This window comes from Falco rusticolus, unplaced genomic scaffold (genome assembly GCF_015220075.1).
Source record: "Falco rusticolus isolate bFalRus1 unplaced genomic scaffold, bFalRus1.pri scaffold_79_arrow_ctg1, whole genome shotgun sequence".
NCBI classification, from domain to species: Eukaryota; Metazoa; Chordata; class Aves; order Falconiformes; family Falconidae; genus Falco; species Falco rusticolus.
The window spans coordinates 3,305-18,507 of record NW_023618244.1 but is presented as its reverse complement, the minus strand read 5'-3'; the positions used below and the strand labels follow the sequence as shown (position 1 = coordinate 18,507).

The 15,203-nt window shown below is 67.8% G+C and overlaps 2 protein-coding genes and 1 long non-coding RNA gene across 5 annotated transcripts; 1 reads left to right on the top strand and 2 right to left on the bottom strand.

Moving 5' to 3' along the window:
* Window positions 1–988: 988 nt before the first annotated feature.
* MEPCE (methylphosphate capping enzyme) lies at window positions 989–5,850 on the bottom strand. Its single transcript, XM_037374909.1, has 4 exons — window positions 4,583–5,850; window positions 2,434–2,652; window positions 1,879–2,005; window positions 989–1,247 (listed from the first exon to the last, which is right to left on the bottom strand). The coding sequence occupies exons 1-4, from the start codon at window positions 5,708–5,710 to the stop codon at window positions 1,195–1,197; spliced, it is 1,527 nt and encodes a 508-aa protein (XP_037230806.1). The 5' UTR covers window positions 5,711–5,850; the 3' UTR covers window positions 989–1,194.
* Window positions 5,851–5,979: 129 nt separating this feature from the next.
* On the top strand, window positions 5,980–10,788 carry LOC119142197. The gene is made up of 4 exons (XR_005102179.1): window positions 5,980–6,217; window positions 7,000–7,088; window positions 7,496–7,597; window positions 10,692–10,788. It is a non-coding gene; the product is annotated as an uncharacterized LOC119142197 (long non-coding RNA).
* LOC119142196 (actin-like protein 6B) lies at window positions 7,436–14,333 on the bottom strand. 3 transcript variants are annotated; one of them, XM_037374910.1, is made up of 14 exons: window positions 14,156–14,333; window positions 13,961–14,037; window positions 13,117–13,282; window positions 12,167–12,267; window positions 11,985–12,082; window positions 11,070–11,164; window positions 10,734–10,840; window positions 10,261–10,446; window positions 9,305–9,366; window positions 9,083–9,197; window positions 8,512–8,592; window positions 8,301–8,396; window positions 7,686–7,772; window positions 7,436–7,602 (listed from the first exon to the last, which is right to left on the bottom strand). In XM_037374910.1, exons 1-14 carry the CDS (start codon window positions 14,178–14,180, stop codon window positions 7,522–7,524), a joined length of 1,377 nt encoding a protein of 458 aa, XP_037230807.1. In that variant the 5' UTR covers window positions 14,181–14,333; the 3' UTR covers window positions 7,436–7,521. The 3 variants fall into 3 exon arrangements, with proteins under 3 accessions (XP_037230807.1, XP_037230808.1, XP_037230809.1); XM_037374911.1 differs by having other exon boundaries at window positions 10,261–10,350; window positions 14,156–14,331; XM_037374912.1 differs by lacking the exon at window positions 14,156–14,333 and having other exon boundaries at window positions 13,117–13,293; window positions 13,961–14,112.
* Window positions 14,334–15,203: the final 870 nt, after the last annotated feature.

Genomic DNA, 15,203 nt, shown 5'->3' with positions numbered 1-15,203 from the left:
CCCCCCCTTTTGATGTGTGTCCCGTCTCCCCCCCCCCTCCCTCCAGGTTCCAGGCCCTGAGCTGGGGGTGCTGGCGGGGGGGGCGAGGAGGGGGGGTGGGGGGCCATGGTTGCCCCCCCTCCCCCCTCCCCAGCCCCCCCGGGCCGTGCCCCGCCCCCCCCGCGGCCACCTTTGGCATGTACCACAAGCTGCAGCAGTGGGGGGGGGGCTGATGGGGGAGCGCCCCCTGTTGCCCCTCCCCCCCTTAATAAATCCTCGTTTCCAAGCGCTGTGTGTGTGTTTGGGGGGGGGGGGGGGGGGGGGGGGGGGGGCGGCACGTGGAAGCCCCTCCCCCAGCCCTTCCTGAAGCTCCTGGGGAGTGTTTCTCCCCCCAGCCTTAAGGGTCTTTTCCCATCAGCCCCTGCGCAGCACCAATGTACCAGTATAGAAATAGGGGTGGTGGGGCAAACCATTGGGGGGGGGGGGGGGGCCATGACACCCCCCCCCCCGTGCGGCAGACATGGAACGGACCTACGTTGGTCGGATGTCGCGCCTGGGGGGGGGGGGCAAGCACCCCCACAGCTCCAGCCACCCCATGGGGCAAAGAGTGACACCCCCCCCAAAATGGGGTGACACCCCTCGATTGGTGCTGACCCCCCCCCAATATGGGGTGACTTCCCCCCCCCCCCCAAAAATGGGGCAGCCCCATCCCCACTGGTGATGACCCCCCCCCCCATAATGGGGCAGCCCGTCCATCACTGCCCCCCCCCCCCCCCCCCGAGTCGGGGTGACTCCCCCATTGGTGCTGAACACCCCCCCCATAATGGCACAGCCCCTCGCCCATTGTCCACCCCCCCCCACCGAGTTGGGGCAACCCCTCCCCCATTTGTGATGACCCCCCCAAAACGAGGTGACCCCTCCCATTGGTGCTGCCCCTCCCCCCAAATACCACACGACCCCCCCTGACCGATCGCCTCCTTTATTCCAGAACCCCCCTCCCCCCCTCCCCTCCCCCACCCCCCTCGGCACGGATCAAACCACTGCAAACGCCTGGGGGGTGTTGGGGGAACACCCCGAAATTTGGGGGGGGAGGGTAAACACAGCCCCTCCCCCCGTTTGGCATCTGGTGGGGGGAGGGGGAAGCGACACACACCCCCCTCCCTCGGCGGCGGTGGGGACCCACACACACACGGGGCTGGGGGGGGGGGGGGGGGCTCAGGGGGCGTCGCCTCGTCCCTTGTGGAAGAGATAAATGGGCCGCTGGAAGCCTGGGGGGAGGGGCAGGGGGGGTTAGGGGGAAAAGGGGGGGCTTAGGGGGCGCCCCCCAAGTCTGCCCCACAGCAGGACTTGGGGGACGCCCCCATGGCAGACACACATTTCCCACCCCACAGCCCCCCTTTGTCTGTGCCCCCCAAACGCCCCCCCCCCCCCCCCCGCCAAAAGCCCCACAGATGGGCGCCCCCAATTCCACCCCCACCCCCCTCCTCAGCCCCAGGTGTCCTGTAGCACATACCGCCCCCCAGCCCCCCCTTACCCAGCCACCCCCCATAAACCCCCTCCCCATCAGGCAGCCCCCTCCCCCTGTGCTGTGGGGCAGCCCCTCCCCCACCCTCCCCCTGCCATAGAGCAGCCCCCACCCCCCCACCATGGGGCATCCCCCCACCTCCCCCCCCGCCATGGGGTAGCCCCCCACACCATGGGGCGGTCCCCTACCTCCCCACCCCCCCAACATGGGGCAGCCCCCCACCCCCCCTTCCCCCCTCAGAATGGGGCAGCCCCCCCCCTTCCCCCACACCATGGGACAGTCCCCTCTTTCCCCCACCACCATGGGGCAGCCCCCTGCCCCCCACACCCATGCCATGGGGCATCCCCCTCCCCTGCCGTGGGGCAGCCCCCCACCTTTGGCGGCGTGCTGGGGGGTGCCCAGCAGCTCATAGCTGTCAAACCCCACCTCGGGGGAGGTCAGGTAGGACGGGAACTGCTCGGGCCGCAGCCGGATCCGCTGGTAGTTCCTGTACGTCGTCTCCTGGGGGGGGGGGGGCGGGGGTGGGGGGGGGGTCACACAGGGCGAAGCCCCCCCAAAATCCCCACCCCAGCCCCCCGAAAACCCCCACCCTCCCCCATCAGCCCTTAGCGCTTGCGGTAGGAGGCTCAGGGTTGGGGCTCCAGCGGCAGGAGCCCCCCCTAAAGTGGGGTCCCCTCCCCAAAAGCCCCTCAACCCCCCCCAAAAGTGGGGTGTCCCCCCAAAAAGTGGGGTGTCACACACCCCCCCCCTCAATGTCAGCCCCTCACGCTTGTGCAGGCAGCCCAGAACTGGGGCTCCAGCAGCAGGAGCCCCCTCCCAACCCCTAAAGCCCCCCAAAAGTGGGTCTCCCCCATCCCAATATCCCTCAAAGCCCCCCCAAAAGTAGGTTCCTCCCCCCCAAAAAAGTGGGGCATCACCCCTCAACTCACCGTCAGCCCCTTGCGCTTGCGGTAGGAGGCCCAGGGTTGGGGTTCCAGCAGCAGGAGCCCCCCCGGGCGCAGGTGCCGGTAGACACGACGGAAAAGCCGCTTCAGCCCCTCGTCCCCCCAGTTGAGCTGCACCCACTTGGTGAGCGAGAGGCAAAGCACCACGTCGAACTCGGGGCACTGCGCTGCCACCGCCTCCTCCCGCTCCGGCACGTAGTTACCCTGCAGGGGGGGGACGGGGGGGGAGGCGGGGGGAGGGGGGCGGCACAAAAAAAGAGGTGGAGGGGGATGAGTCTCAAGTGGGGAGCGGGGCAAGGGGATAGCGAGAGGGTTTGGGGGGTATCCAGGGGGCCTGGGGGGGAAGTTGAAGGGGTTTGGGGGGGGATCTAGGGGGCCTGGGGGGGAATTGAGGGGGTCTGGGGGGCACTGGGAGGGTCTGGGGGAGAATCTAGGGGGTGTGGGGGGGAATCTAGGGGGACTGAGGGGCATTGAGAGGGTCTGGGGGGGGGATCCAGGGGGACTGGGGGACATTGAGAGGGTCTGGGGGGGGAGCTGAGCGGCTTTGGGGGGGGATCCAGAGAGCCTGGGGGGGAAGTCGAGGGGGTTTGGGGGGCACTGAGAGGGTCTGGGGGGGGATCCAGGGGGTTTGGGGGACATTGAGAGGGTCTGGGGGGGAGCTGAGGGGCCTGGGGGGGAATACAGGGGAGAGTTGAGGGGGTCTGGGGGGGATCCAGGGAGCCTGGGGGGCGCTAAGAGGGTCTCAGGGGGGATCTAGGGGAGATCCAGGGAGTCTGCAGGGGAAGTCAAGGTGGTCTGGGGGGGAGTTGTGGGGGTCTGGGGGGCACTGAGAGGGTCTGGGGGGGAATGTAGGGGGTTTGGGGGGCATTGGGGGATTCTAGGGGGCATCCTGGGGGGGTGTTGAGGGGGTTTGGGGGGGGGGATCCAGGGGGCCTGGGGGTCACAGTGAGCCCCACGGGGAATTGGGGAGCTGGGGGGGAATGGGGGGAGGGGAGGAGGCCTGTGCTGAGCCTGCGGGGGGTGGGTGGGCAGGGGTGTGTGGTGAGCCCCACTGGGGGGGGGGACAGCGCTGAGGGGGTGGGGCTCCCCCCCCGCCCGCCTCCAGCCCTGGGCAGCAGCAGGCCCCCTCCCCCACCCCCTGAAACCCCCCCTCCCAAAAACCCCTTTACTAATCCCCTCAAACCCACCACCCCTCCCCCAAACCCCCTTATGCCCCCCCTAAAACCAAAACCCCCCCAAGACCCCCCAAAACCCACCAGCTCCCCCCGACACCCCCCAAAACCCCTCCAAGACCCCCTCAAACCCCCTTGGGACCCCCCAAAAACCACCGCCTCCCCCCACCCACCCCCCAAGAGCCCCCCAAAACCCCTTCCAACCCCCTCAAAACCAGCACACACACCCAAAACCCACCCACCCCACCCCCAAAACCCACTTGAGACCCCCTCAAAAAAAATCCTCTCTCCCCCAAAACCCATCCAGGCCCCCCCCCCCCCCCCAATCCACCCAAGACCCCCTCAAACTGTCTTCCAAGGCCCTAAATCCCACCACCTCCCCCCAAAACCCATCCAGGATCCCCTCAAGCCCCCCCAACCCCCCTGTCTCCTCCCCAAACCCATCCAAGACCCCCTCAAACCCACTTGGGACACCCCCCCAAAAAAACCACCTGCCCCCAAATCCCATCCAAGATCCCCTCAAAGCACCCTCAAACCCCCATCTCCCCCCAAAACCCACCGAGGACCCCCTCAACCTTCCCAAAACCAATTAGAGACCCCCTCAAACACCCTTGGGACCCCCCAAAACCCACAGTTTTCCCCCCAACCCCCCCTCGAGACCCCCTCAAAGCAACCTCAACCCTCCTAAAAACCGCCATCTGCCCCCAAACCCCACCCAGGACCCTCTCAAACCCCACAACCTTCCGCCCCAAACCCCCTCCAGGACCCCCTCAACCCCCCCACTTCCCCCCCAAACCCCCTTGGGCTCCCCCAAAACCCATAGCCTCCCCCCCAAAGCCCCTCCAGGACCCCCTCAACCCCCCCCACTTCCCCCAAACCCCCTCCAGGACCCCCTCAAACCCCACAGCCTCCCCCCCAAACCCCCTCCAGGACCCCCCGCAAGCTACCCCTGGCCCACTCACCGTGACAAAGACGACGTTGTGCGGGAAGTCAGCAGCCCCGGGCCCGTCCGGGGGCAGGCGGGGGGCAGCGATGGGGCCCCGACTGGCCAGGAGAGCAGCGGGAAACCCCTTCCGCGTCCCTCCCGTGCCACCACCGCTCCCCCCTCCTGCTCCAGCCGCTTCTGCTTGGATTTCTTCCGACAGATAATGCCGGATATTTTGCCGGGCCGAACGGATCAACCCCCCGTCAATGTCCAAGCCCACCACCCGGGCAGGTCGCCAGCGTTTGGCGATGCTGAGGGTGAGGTGTCCCACGTTGCACCCCACGTCCAACACCTCCTTCCCCTCGAACCACTCGGGCCTCATGGCTCGGAGGCGGCCGTCCTCGCAGTCGGGGTTGCGATAGCCGTAATATTTGCAATAATTGCCGTATTGGAATTTGCGGGCTTGGTGGCGTTGGCGGGGTTTGCCGGGGGGTTTGGGTTTATCGGGAAGGGAGCGGGAAGCTTCGGATTTACTGCAAGTCCGTCGGCGTTTGCGATGGCGGCCGGTGGCGGGGCAGGTGGCGGCGCATGGCGGTGGGGTGGCGGCGGCGGCGGGGACGGCGGTGGCCTCGGTGGCGGTGGTGGTGGCGGCGGCGGTGGTGGTGGCAGTGGCGGCTCGCTGCTGGCCGCGGTGCCGGTGCCGGCGTCGGGCGGTTTTGGCGGGGGAGGCCAAGCGGAGCCCCTCGCCCGGTGCGTTGAGGCTGAGGGGGTCGGTGATATCCCGGGGTACCAGAATTTCCACGGGATCACGGCCACGGGCGGGGAGGGGGGAGGATTGAGGGGTGCGGGCGTTGAGGGCCCGGCTCACCTCCTCATCCAACAGGCTGTTGAGGTTTAAGGGATCAAAAATGTTGCCTCCCAAAAGGAATTCGGAGGGAAGGACAGGGCCGCACTCCGAGGCCGCCCGGCGCCTTCGTTTCCAAGCGGGTTGTTTGGCCCCGCAGCTGCTCCGGCGTTTTCCTCCTCCCGTTGACCTAAAGCCGTTCCTCGGCCTCGGTACTTCGGCACCGCTAGAAGTTTCTTCCTCTTCCTCCCGAGGGCCAGCAACGGAGGAAGATGAAGAAGGAGGCGGCGGTACCAGGAAGGCCTCAGGCTCGGCCGCCATGACGGGCCGCAGCGCGCATGCGCCCCGCCCCCACCGCGCATGCGCCGGCGCGCGGGGGATGCCGAAGGGGCGGGTGGGGGGGGAGCCGGGAGCGGAGCGGGGGCCCTCCGCGCCCGCCACCTCCCGCCCGCGATACCAGCGGCGCGCCGGCCCGCCGGGGTTTATATATAGGGTGGGCGTGGCTAACTAAGATCCCCGCCCCCTAAGGGGTGCGGAGGGCCAATAGGAGGGGAGGCGGCGCGAAAAGCGGCCAATAGGGGGTGGGCGGCGCGGAGCGGCGGCGGGGGCCTCACGGAGACGCGGCGAAAGGGGGTGGCCTCGGCGATTGCCTGCGCGGGGTGGGGGGTGGGGCGCAGGGGTCCTCACGGCGAGGGTGTGACTGCGGCGATTGCCTGGCGGAGGGGGTGTCTCGCGGCGGGGGGGGGGGAGCGGAGCGATTGCCTGCTCTGGCTGCGGGGAGAGGCCTCACGGCGAAGGGGTGCCGAGGCGATTGCCCGGCCGAAAGGCGTAGGGGAGCGGCGTGAGAAACCCGCGCCCGCCACCCCCCGCCTGCTATAGCAGCGGCGCGGTGGCGCGTCGGGGTTTATATATAGGGTGGGCGTGGCTAACAGATCCCCGCCCCCTAAGGGGTGCAGAGGGCCAATAGGAGGGGAGGCTGCGCGAAAAGCGGCCAATAGTGGGTGGGCGGTGCGGAGCGGCGGATGGGGGGGGGGGGGGGGGGGAACTCGGCGATTGCCTGCGCGGGGGGGGTGGGGGAACCTCACGGCGAGGGAGTGACCGCGGCGATTGCCTGCGCTGGCGGGGGTCTCACGGCGGGGGGGAGGGGCCGAACCGATTGCGGGGGCGGAACGAGGGGGGAAGGAGGCCGATTAAGGGGCGGGGAGCAGCGCCAGCCCCACCTCCCCCACCACCTCCCGCCCGCGATACCAGCGGCGCGCGGGTCCGCCGGGGTTTATATACAGGGTGGGCTTGGGCACCTGAGGTCAGCGCCCCCTAAGGGGTGCGGTGGGGAGAAGGGAGCCAATAGGAGGGGAGGCGGCGCGAAAAGCGGCCAATAGGGGGTGGGCGGCGCGGAGCGGCGGCGGGGGCCTTACAGCGGTGGGTGGCCTCGGCGATTGCCTGCGCGGGGGCGGGGGCCTTACGGCGGGAGGTGACCGAAGCGATTACCTGCGCGGGGGGGCGGGGTGGGGCGGATAACGGGTTGGGGGTGTGTGTGGGGGGGGTCCTTTCTCCGCTTGGGGCATGCCGGGACTTGGAGTCACCGCCCCCCTCCCCCTTTTCCCTCTCAGCTCGTGACATCACCCCGCCTACTTATCCAAGAAGCCACCGCAGCCACCGGTTATTAACCGCCCCCTCCCCCTCCCCTCCCCCCGGATAGGTAACGGGCACCACGTGGGCGGCCGCATGGCTCCGGCGGGCCCTTGCGCATGCGCTGTGAGCACCTCCCCCACGCTAAGGCTCCGCCTACCCCGCGGGCGGGGGGAGCGGCACGCGCCGCGCACGCGCAGTGCGCCGGGCGGGAAGGCGCCAAGGCGGGGCGCGCGCGCCGCCCGCCTCGCTTCTTTTTTTGAGGTAAAACCACAATAAATTCATAAAATTTCCCCTTCCCGACCCCAGTTTACCTCATGAAAGCGCCTCCCCTCCCACCCGCGCCCTTTTACGCCCCTACCTGAGCGTGAAACCCCCCAGCTAAGCCTCTCGGGCAAGCTCTGGGCCTTTTAGAACTGTCTTTGCGGACCTTTTCTATTTATTTTTTTAATTTTTTCTGACGGTTTTTTCTCACAGACCCACGCTGAGAGCGAGATGGGGGCTCAGGGACACTTGCGCTCCACGCACTGCTTGCCTCCTTCCTCGTATTCCTGCTTGGAGATCCACATCTGCTGGAAGGTGCCCTGAGGGGACACAGGCGGGAGGATGAGGGACGTGGGTGTCCTCCCCTCCCCCCCAGCCCGATCCCCTCCACCCATTAACTCACCAGGGAGGCGAGGATGGAGCCCCCGATCCAGGGGCTGAAGCGCCGCTCCATGGTGCTGTTGCTGGCGATCAGTTTGAGGCGCATGCTCTGTGGGGGAGAGGGGAAAAAGGGCGACTGGGAACCACTGGGGGGCAACTGGGAGCCCAGTTGAGATCTGTCTTCCCCCTCAGCCCCCCTGATATCCCGTAGGGGGATGGGGTCTCTTCCAGCCCTCCCAGCAGCTGGGGGGGGGGAGGTGTTGGGGGTCCCCTCCCCAGATGCCTGAGGCCCCCAAACCCCCAGATCCCGGGGGGGGGGGGGTGTTAGGGGAACCCACCAGATCCTACAGGGTGGGTTAGGGGTCCCCCCCAGCCCCCCACTATCCCACAGGGAGGCTGGGGGTCTCCTCCCCAGATGCCTGCACCCCCCCCCCCCCAGGCCTCCCAGATCCCATGGAGGGTGGGGTGTTAGGGATCCCCCCCCAGCCCCCCAAATCCCATGCAGGGATCCCCTCCAGCCCCCCAAACCCCACAGGGTGGGTTAGGCATCCCCTCCAGCCCCCCAGATCCATGCTGGGGGGTGGGGGTTAGGGGTCCCCCCTAGCCCCAAACGCCTGGGCCCCCCCACATCCCTCACAGGGGGCGTCTTCTGCGACAGCTCCCGGTTGAGGCGGTCGGTGAAGCCCTGCAGCAGGGTGTTCCCCCCGGTGACAATGACGCTGCCGTAGAGACCCTGTGATGGGGGAGGGGGACACACAGAAATTCCGGGGTGGGGGTGGGGGGTCCGGGGTCTGGGTGTCACCGCTGTCCCTCCCAAAATGTTCCCCCCCAAACCTCCGGGGACTCACCGGTCGGATGTCGATGTCACACATCCCGATGCTGGTGGTGACCACGTGTCCCACGCCCAGCATCGTGTTCCCCGAGAGACCCTGGGGGGTGATGGGGGGGTCAAAGGGACCCCCCCAAATCCCCTGGGACCCCCCCCATCCCCCTTGGGATCCCCCACCCTCCTGGGACCCCCCCATAACTTGACGTTGGAGGGATCAGCCCACGTGCCCCACTCCTAGCATTGTGTTCCCCAAGAGACCCTGGGGGGTGGGTGATGGGGGGGTCAGAGGGACCCCCCCCCCCGGGACCCCACATCCCCCCTGGGACCCCACATCCCCCCTGGGACCCGCCACCCACCTGGGATCCTCCACCCACCTGGGACCACCCCAAATCCCCTGGGACCCCCCCAAACCTTGACGTTGGAGGGATCAGCCCACGCGCCCCATGCCTAGCACTGTGTTCCCCAAGAGACCCTGGGGGGTGATGGGGGGGGTCAGAGGGACCCCCCCCAAATCCCCTTGAACCCCCCCCATCCCCCCTGGGATTCCCCTGCTCCGGGACTCCCCCAAATCCCCTGGGACCCCCCCAAACCTTGACGTTGGAGGGATCAAAGAGCCCCTCAGGGATGCGGAGCCGCTCGGCTCCATAGTCGGTGTTGTAGCCGTTGGGCATCTCGTAGTGAACCGTGGGCATCTGGGCAGCCACCCTGGCAGGGGGCGAGGGGGGATTTTGGGGTGGGTGGGACCCCACATCCCCCCACCCCACCCTCCCACATCCCCCTCAATGCGCCCCCCCCCGCCCCCAAGCACTCACTGCTCATCATAGGGGGAGTCGGAGACCTGCAGCACCGAGGCCTGGAAGTCCTGGATCACCTCCTTAATGAGGGGAGGGGGCACGAAGGGGGGTGAACCCGGGGAGGGAGGGGGGCCAGAAAGGCCACAGGCATCCAGGACACCGCCCCCCAAAAACAACCCAGGTGTCTGGGACCCCCCCTCCCCCCCCCCCCCAAAACAAGGACACAGGTGTCTGGGACTCTCAGACAATGGACCCAGGCAGCTGGGACCCCCAGATAAAAAAAGATAAAAAGACCCAGGTTCCCACCCCCCCAAAAAAAATGGACCCAGGTATCTGGGTCCCCCCCCCAAAATGACCTAGACATTCAGGAGCCCCCCCAAAAGTGGACCCAGGTCTCCAGGCCCCCCCAAAAGGGGCAGCAGGCACCCGCCTCAGCAGGCCCCGCCCTCTTCCAGGCCCCTCCTCCTCACCCCAGTCCCCTCCCCCTCTGGCAGGCTGCCCTCCCCAGCAGGCCCCCTCCCTCCTGCAGGCCCGCCTTCCGTCAGGCCCCCCACCCTCTGGCAGCCCCACACCCCTTCCTGGCAGGCCCCTTCCCCCACCAGGCCCCCCCTCTCCAGCAGTTGCCCCCCCCTCTCCAGTAGTTGCCCCCACTGGCAGGCCCCCTTCCCCCACCGCCCCCCCTCCACTGGCAGGCCCTCCCCCTCCGGTAGTTGCCCCCACTGGGAGGCCTCCTTTCCTCACCGCCCTCCCCTACCGCCCCACCCCCACCCCGGCAGGCCCACCCCACCCCCCCACCCCCCTCCGGCAGTTGCCCCCACTGACAGGCCCCCCTGCCCCCCCCCCCTCCCCCCCCCCGCTGGTTGCCCCTCCCCCTCCAGTAGTGGATGCCACTGGCAGGCCACCCTCCCCCACCGCCCTCCCCCACCACCCCTCCCCCTGACAGCGCCCCCCCCCCCCAGAGCTCCCCCACTCACGTTGCAGGTGTAGTTGTGCCAGGACTTGGAGACCTGCGGCAGCTTCTCCTTCTTCTTCCAGTTGGGGGGGGCGCCCTCCCTCACCGGCTCCTGGGGAGGGGGGCTCCTCAGGGGGGGCATGGGGGCGGGGCTAATGGGAAGGGGCGGGGCCAAGGGGAAGGACCCCCCCCAGGGTTGGGGGAGGGGCTAATAGGAAGAGGCAGGGTTAAGGGGAAAGACATCCAAGGGTTGGGGGTGGGGCCAAGGGGAAGGACCCCCAAAGGGGTGGGGCCAAGAGGAAGGACCCCCCCCAAAGGGGGTGGGGGAAGGGTCAGGCTTTCTCTCATTACCCATGACCTTGTCCCCCCCCGCCCCGCCACAGGGCAGCCCCAAAGGCTGGGGGGGTTGCACCCCAGGGGTGGAGCCTCCCAACTCCTCCGTTTCTCTAATAGGCTGCTCCGGGTGGGTGTGTCCCACCGAAGCCCCGCCCCTACCTTGGCGGCAATCATGTATGGTGGGACAATGTCAATGTTCATCTCCTGGAAGAGCTCCCGGCACTGCATCGAGATGAAGTCCCCGGCCAATGGTGACTTGACGATGCCTTTTTGGGGAGGGGACAGCCACCGGTGAAAACCCCGGAAGCCCCGCCCCCTTCTCAGTAAGCCCCGCCCCTTGCCTTACTGCAGGATGTTGCCCTTGTGCACAGGGATGGTGGTGCTGTGGGTGGCAACACTGTCCAGCACCAGCCACGCCCCCAGGTTAGCCCCGCCTCCCCGGTTAGCCCCGCCTCCCCGGTTAGCCCCGCCTCCCCGGTTAGCCCCGCCCCTTGCCTTGTTGCAGGATGTAGCCGTCGTGCACAGGGATGGCAGTGGTGTGGGTGGCGCCGCTGTCCAGCACCAGCCCTGTGCTGCGGCCATTGGCGAAGCTGTCGCCCTCATCAAGGGCCACGCTAATTAGGGGAGGCCGCTAATGAGGGGGGACCCTGGTAATGAGGTGTAGGCCCAGTAATGAGGATGAGCCTGAGGGTTGACCTCGCTGGTGAGGGTGGGGGCCCAGGGGTGGGGAGGTGTGCGCTAATGAGGGGGGACCTTGGTAATGAGGGGGGGGCTGCTAACAAGGGGAGGGGCCCAGTAATGAGGAGGAGCCCGAGGGCTGACCCCCGCTAGTGAGGGAGGAGCCCTGGTAATGAGGGGGTGCAGTAATGAGGGAGGGTGCACTAATGAGGCGGGGCCTGCTAATGAGGGGGGACTTTGTTAATGAGGGAGGGCTGCTAATGTTGGGGGACCCTGGTAATGAGGTGGGGGCCCAGTAATGGGGGGGTGAGCCTGGTAATGAGGGGGCTTGCTAATGAGGGGTGCTGCGCTAATGATGGGGCACCCTGGTAATGAGGAGGAGCAACCACCCACCCAGCAACTACCCCCAGACCATTCCACCCACCCACCCACCTCCCTGCCCACCTCCCTGCCCACACTTAGACCCACCCACCCACCCACCCACCTTTCCACCCACCCATCTCTATGCCCATCTCTACACCCACCTCTAGACCCACCCACCCATCTTTACACCCACCACCCATCTCTACACGCCCCCACCCACCTCACCACCCATCTCCACCCCCCACCCCCCCTCTTCCCCTCCACCCCCCGGGGGCCGTTCCCGCAGCAACCCAGGGAGGGGGTTGGTGTCCCCGTGGAGGGGGGGGGAGGGCACCCATGGGTGCCCCCCTTGGGTGCTGGGGGGGATACGCGGTGAGGACAGCCGTCTTGCAGAGGAAGAAGGCTGGGATGTTGTAGTGCTCGAACATCAGCTCCGTCAGCTTCTCCCGCTTGGCCCGTGTGTTCCACTGAGGGGACATGGGGACACCGCGGTGACCCCAGGGGACACACCCACCCTGGGGGGAGGGGGTGGGGGGGTGGGTGTCACCTACAGGTGCCTCGGACATGAGGACAGGGTGCAGGGCTGGCTCGGACTTGACGTGTTTCCCATAGGTGTGGTCCAGGATGGCCTGGAAACATTCCCAGTCCTCGACTGGGGGAGGGGGGTGGGGGGGGTGGGGGGGACATTGGGGGGGGGATATGGGGAGGGGTGCTTTGAGGGGACCTCAAGCTGGTGGTGGCCCCATTGGGTGACCCCCAGCCCCGTGGTGACCCCATTATGTGACCTTCAACCCCATGGTGACCCCATGGTGGCCCCATTGGGTGACCTTCAACCCCATGGTGGCCCTGTTGGGAGACCCCAACCTCATGGTGGCCCCATTGAGTGACCACCAACCCCATGGTGGCCCATTGGGTGGCCTTCAACCCCATGGTGACCCCATTGGGTGATCCCCAACCCCATGGTGGCCCCATGAGGTGACCCCCAATCCCCTGGTGACCCTCCTAAGCCCATGGTGACCCCCAAGCCCATGGTGGCCTCCATTGGGTGACTTCAACCCCATGGTGGCCCCGTGAGATGACCCCAACCCCATGGTGGCCCCATTGGGTGACCCCCAAGCCCATGGTGGCCCCATTGGGTGATCTCCAACTCCATGGTGGCCTCCATTGGGTGACTTCAACCCCCTGGTGCCCCCGTAAGGTGACCCCAACCCCCTGGTGACCCTCCTAAGCCCATGGTGGCACCATTGGGTGACCCCCAACACCATGTTGACCCTTTCAGCCCTGTGGTGGCCCCATTGGGTGACCCTCCAACCCCCTGATGGCCCCATTGGGTGACCTCAAACCACCTGGTGGCCCTCCTAAGCCCATGGTGGCCCCATTGGGTGACCCCCAACCCCCAGAGCTGTCCCCTATGGGTTCCTCATGGCCCCACAGGATGTCCCCACCCCCACGTGTCCCCTCCCCCACCCCAGTGCAGATGTCCTCTCATGTCCCTGCTCACTCATGCCATTCTTGAGGGGCGAGAGGACCTCCATGCCCTCACGGGCCACGTGCAGCGCGTTGGTGTCGATGTAATAGACCTTGCCCCCCTTCTTGTCCTTGTCACCATCCAGCTCCAGGGCCACCTCCTCGGGGGACAGCAGCCCCACCGTGGTGGGGAAGTCCGCCTGCCACCACCCTGTCACCACCGGCATGGGGGTGGTGGCCATGGGGACGTGGGGACAGTGGAGGTGCCACCATGGTCTGGGGAACCATGGTGGGGACGTTGGCCTTGGGGTGGTTGCGTTGGGGACAACATGGAGGTGCCACCATGGTCTGGGGAGCCGTGGTGGGGATGTTGGCCTTGGGGTGGTTGTGTTGGGGACACCAGGGAGGTACCACCATGAAGGTGGCATCATGGCCTTGGGGACAGCATGGCCGTGTCACCATGGTGGGGACATTGGCCTTGGGGACAGCATGGAGATGTCACCAAGGTGGGGACATTGGCCTGGTGGTGGTGGCCTTGTGGACATGACGAAGATGCCACCATGGCCTTGGGGACAGCATGGCCGTGTCACCATGGTGGGGACATTGGCCTGGTGGTGGTGGCATTGGGGACAGCATGGCCATGTCACCATGGTGGGGACGTTGGCCCTGTGGTGGTGGCCTTGGGGAGATGGTGACCATGGAGGTGCCACCATGGCCTTGGGGCCACCACAGCCACCAGTTAGTGGCCTTGTCTTTCCTGAGGAGACACCAAGGAGGGGGGGGAGGGGATACCGGGAGGGGAGGGGACACCGGGGGCGGGGACACCGAGGGGGGAGGGGACGTGGGGGAGGGGACACCGAGGGGGGAGGGGCACCCACCTTGGGACAGTCCTCCCCCGCATAGCCGGCCCGCACTGAGAAGGACCCGATGTCGAACACCAGCGCCCCCACCTCATCTAGGGGAGTGGAGGGGACACATGTGACACCGGCGACCCCCTCCCCCACCCTTGGGACATCCCCCCCCCCTTGCCTCCCCGGCCAGGCCCCGCCCCCCCCCGCGGCCACGCCCCCTACCGCCGCCGTAGACCCCCCCGCTCATGGCGGCGGCCGCGGTTCAGCACTGGACAGCGCCCGGCGGCGCGGTGGGCGGTGCCGGCGCCGGCATGCGCAGCCAATCAGCGGCCGCCGTGGCGGCGCGCACGCTGATTGGCCGCCGCTGCAGACAATGAAGGGGCTTAAAGGGACAGGCGGCTTTTTCTCACCCCCGTTTTTTTCAATGGGGCCGGGAGTGGTGGGGACGACAGATGGGCGTGGCTTCCAGGGGGGCGTAACTACCCGCGCCTGACCCCACCCCCTCAGCCAAAGGGGGCGTGGTCTCCCGCCCATCGCAACTGGTTAGCTGGCCCCTCCCGGGAGGGAGTGGGGCTGCCTGAGACCACGGCCACCCCTGCCCCACCCCACGGAGCCGACGGGGGTTTATGGGGGGGGGGAGGGGAATCACAGCGGCCGCTGGAGTGGGACCCCGGAGGTGGGAGAGGGGCGCGGAACCATTTTGCCACGCTCGGGGCCGGGGGGAGGGGGGGAGGGGTTCCCCCTCCCCTTTGCATTCAACCCACGGGGGGAGGGGTTGGCACGGGGGGGGGGGGGGGGGACAGTGTTTTTTTGTCCCCTCCCCCCACTTTAAGACCCCAAAGGGCCGGTTGGGGGGAGGGGCGGTGGCACCGCGGGTTTCGTTGAGAAAAAAAATTAAAAATTGCCCCAATCAGGGCTCCTCCCCTCCCCCCCCCTCCGTGTCAAGGGGCGGGGCCACGGGGGAATAGGCGTGGCCTGAGGGAGGGGCGGGGCCTGACTGCCCCGGGGGGGGGGGAGGGGGGGGGGCCTGTGCAGTGAGTCCGGCTCGGCTGTGGGGCGGCGCTATAGGGTAGTGAGTAGCCTGGGAGGGGCGGGGAGGGGGTTATGGACCCCACCCCACCCCCACACTGAACCCCCACCTCCCCACTGACCCCCAAGATTCCCCCCAGCCCCACAAGTGCCCCCTAGACCCCCGTGTCCCCCCCACCCCCCCATTTTCCCCTGCTCCATTCCCCCCCCCCAGCCCCCTCTGTCCCCATGTGTGTGTCCC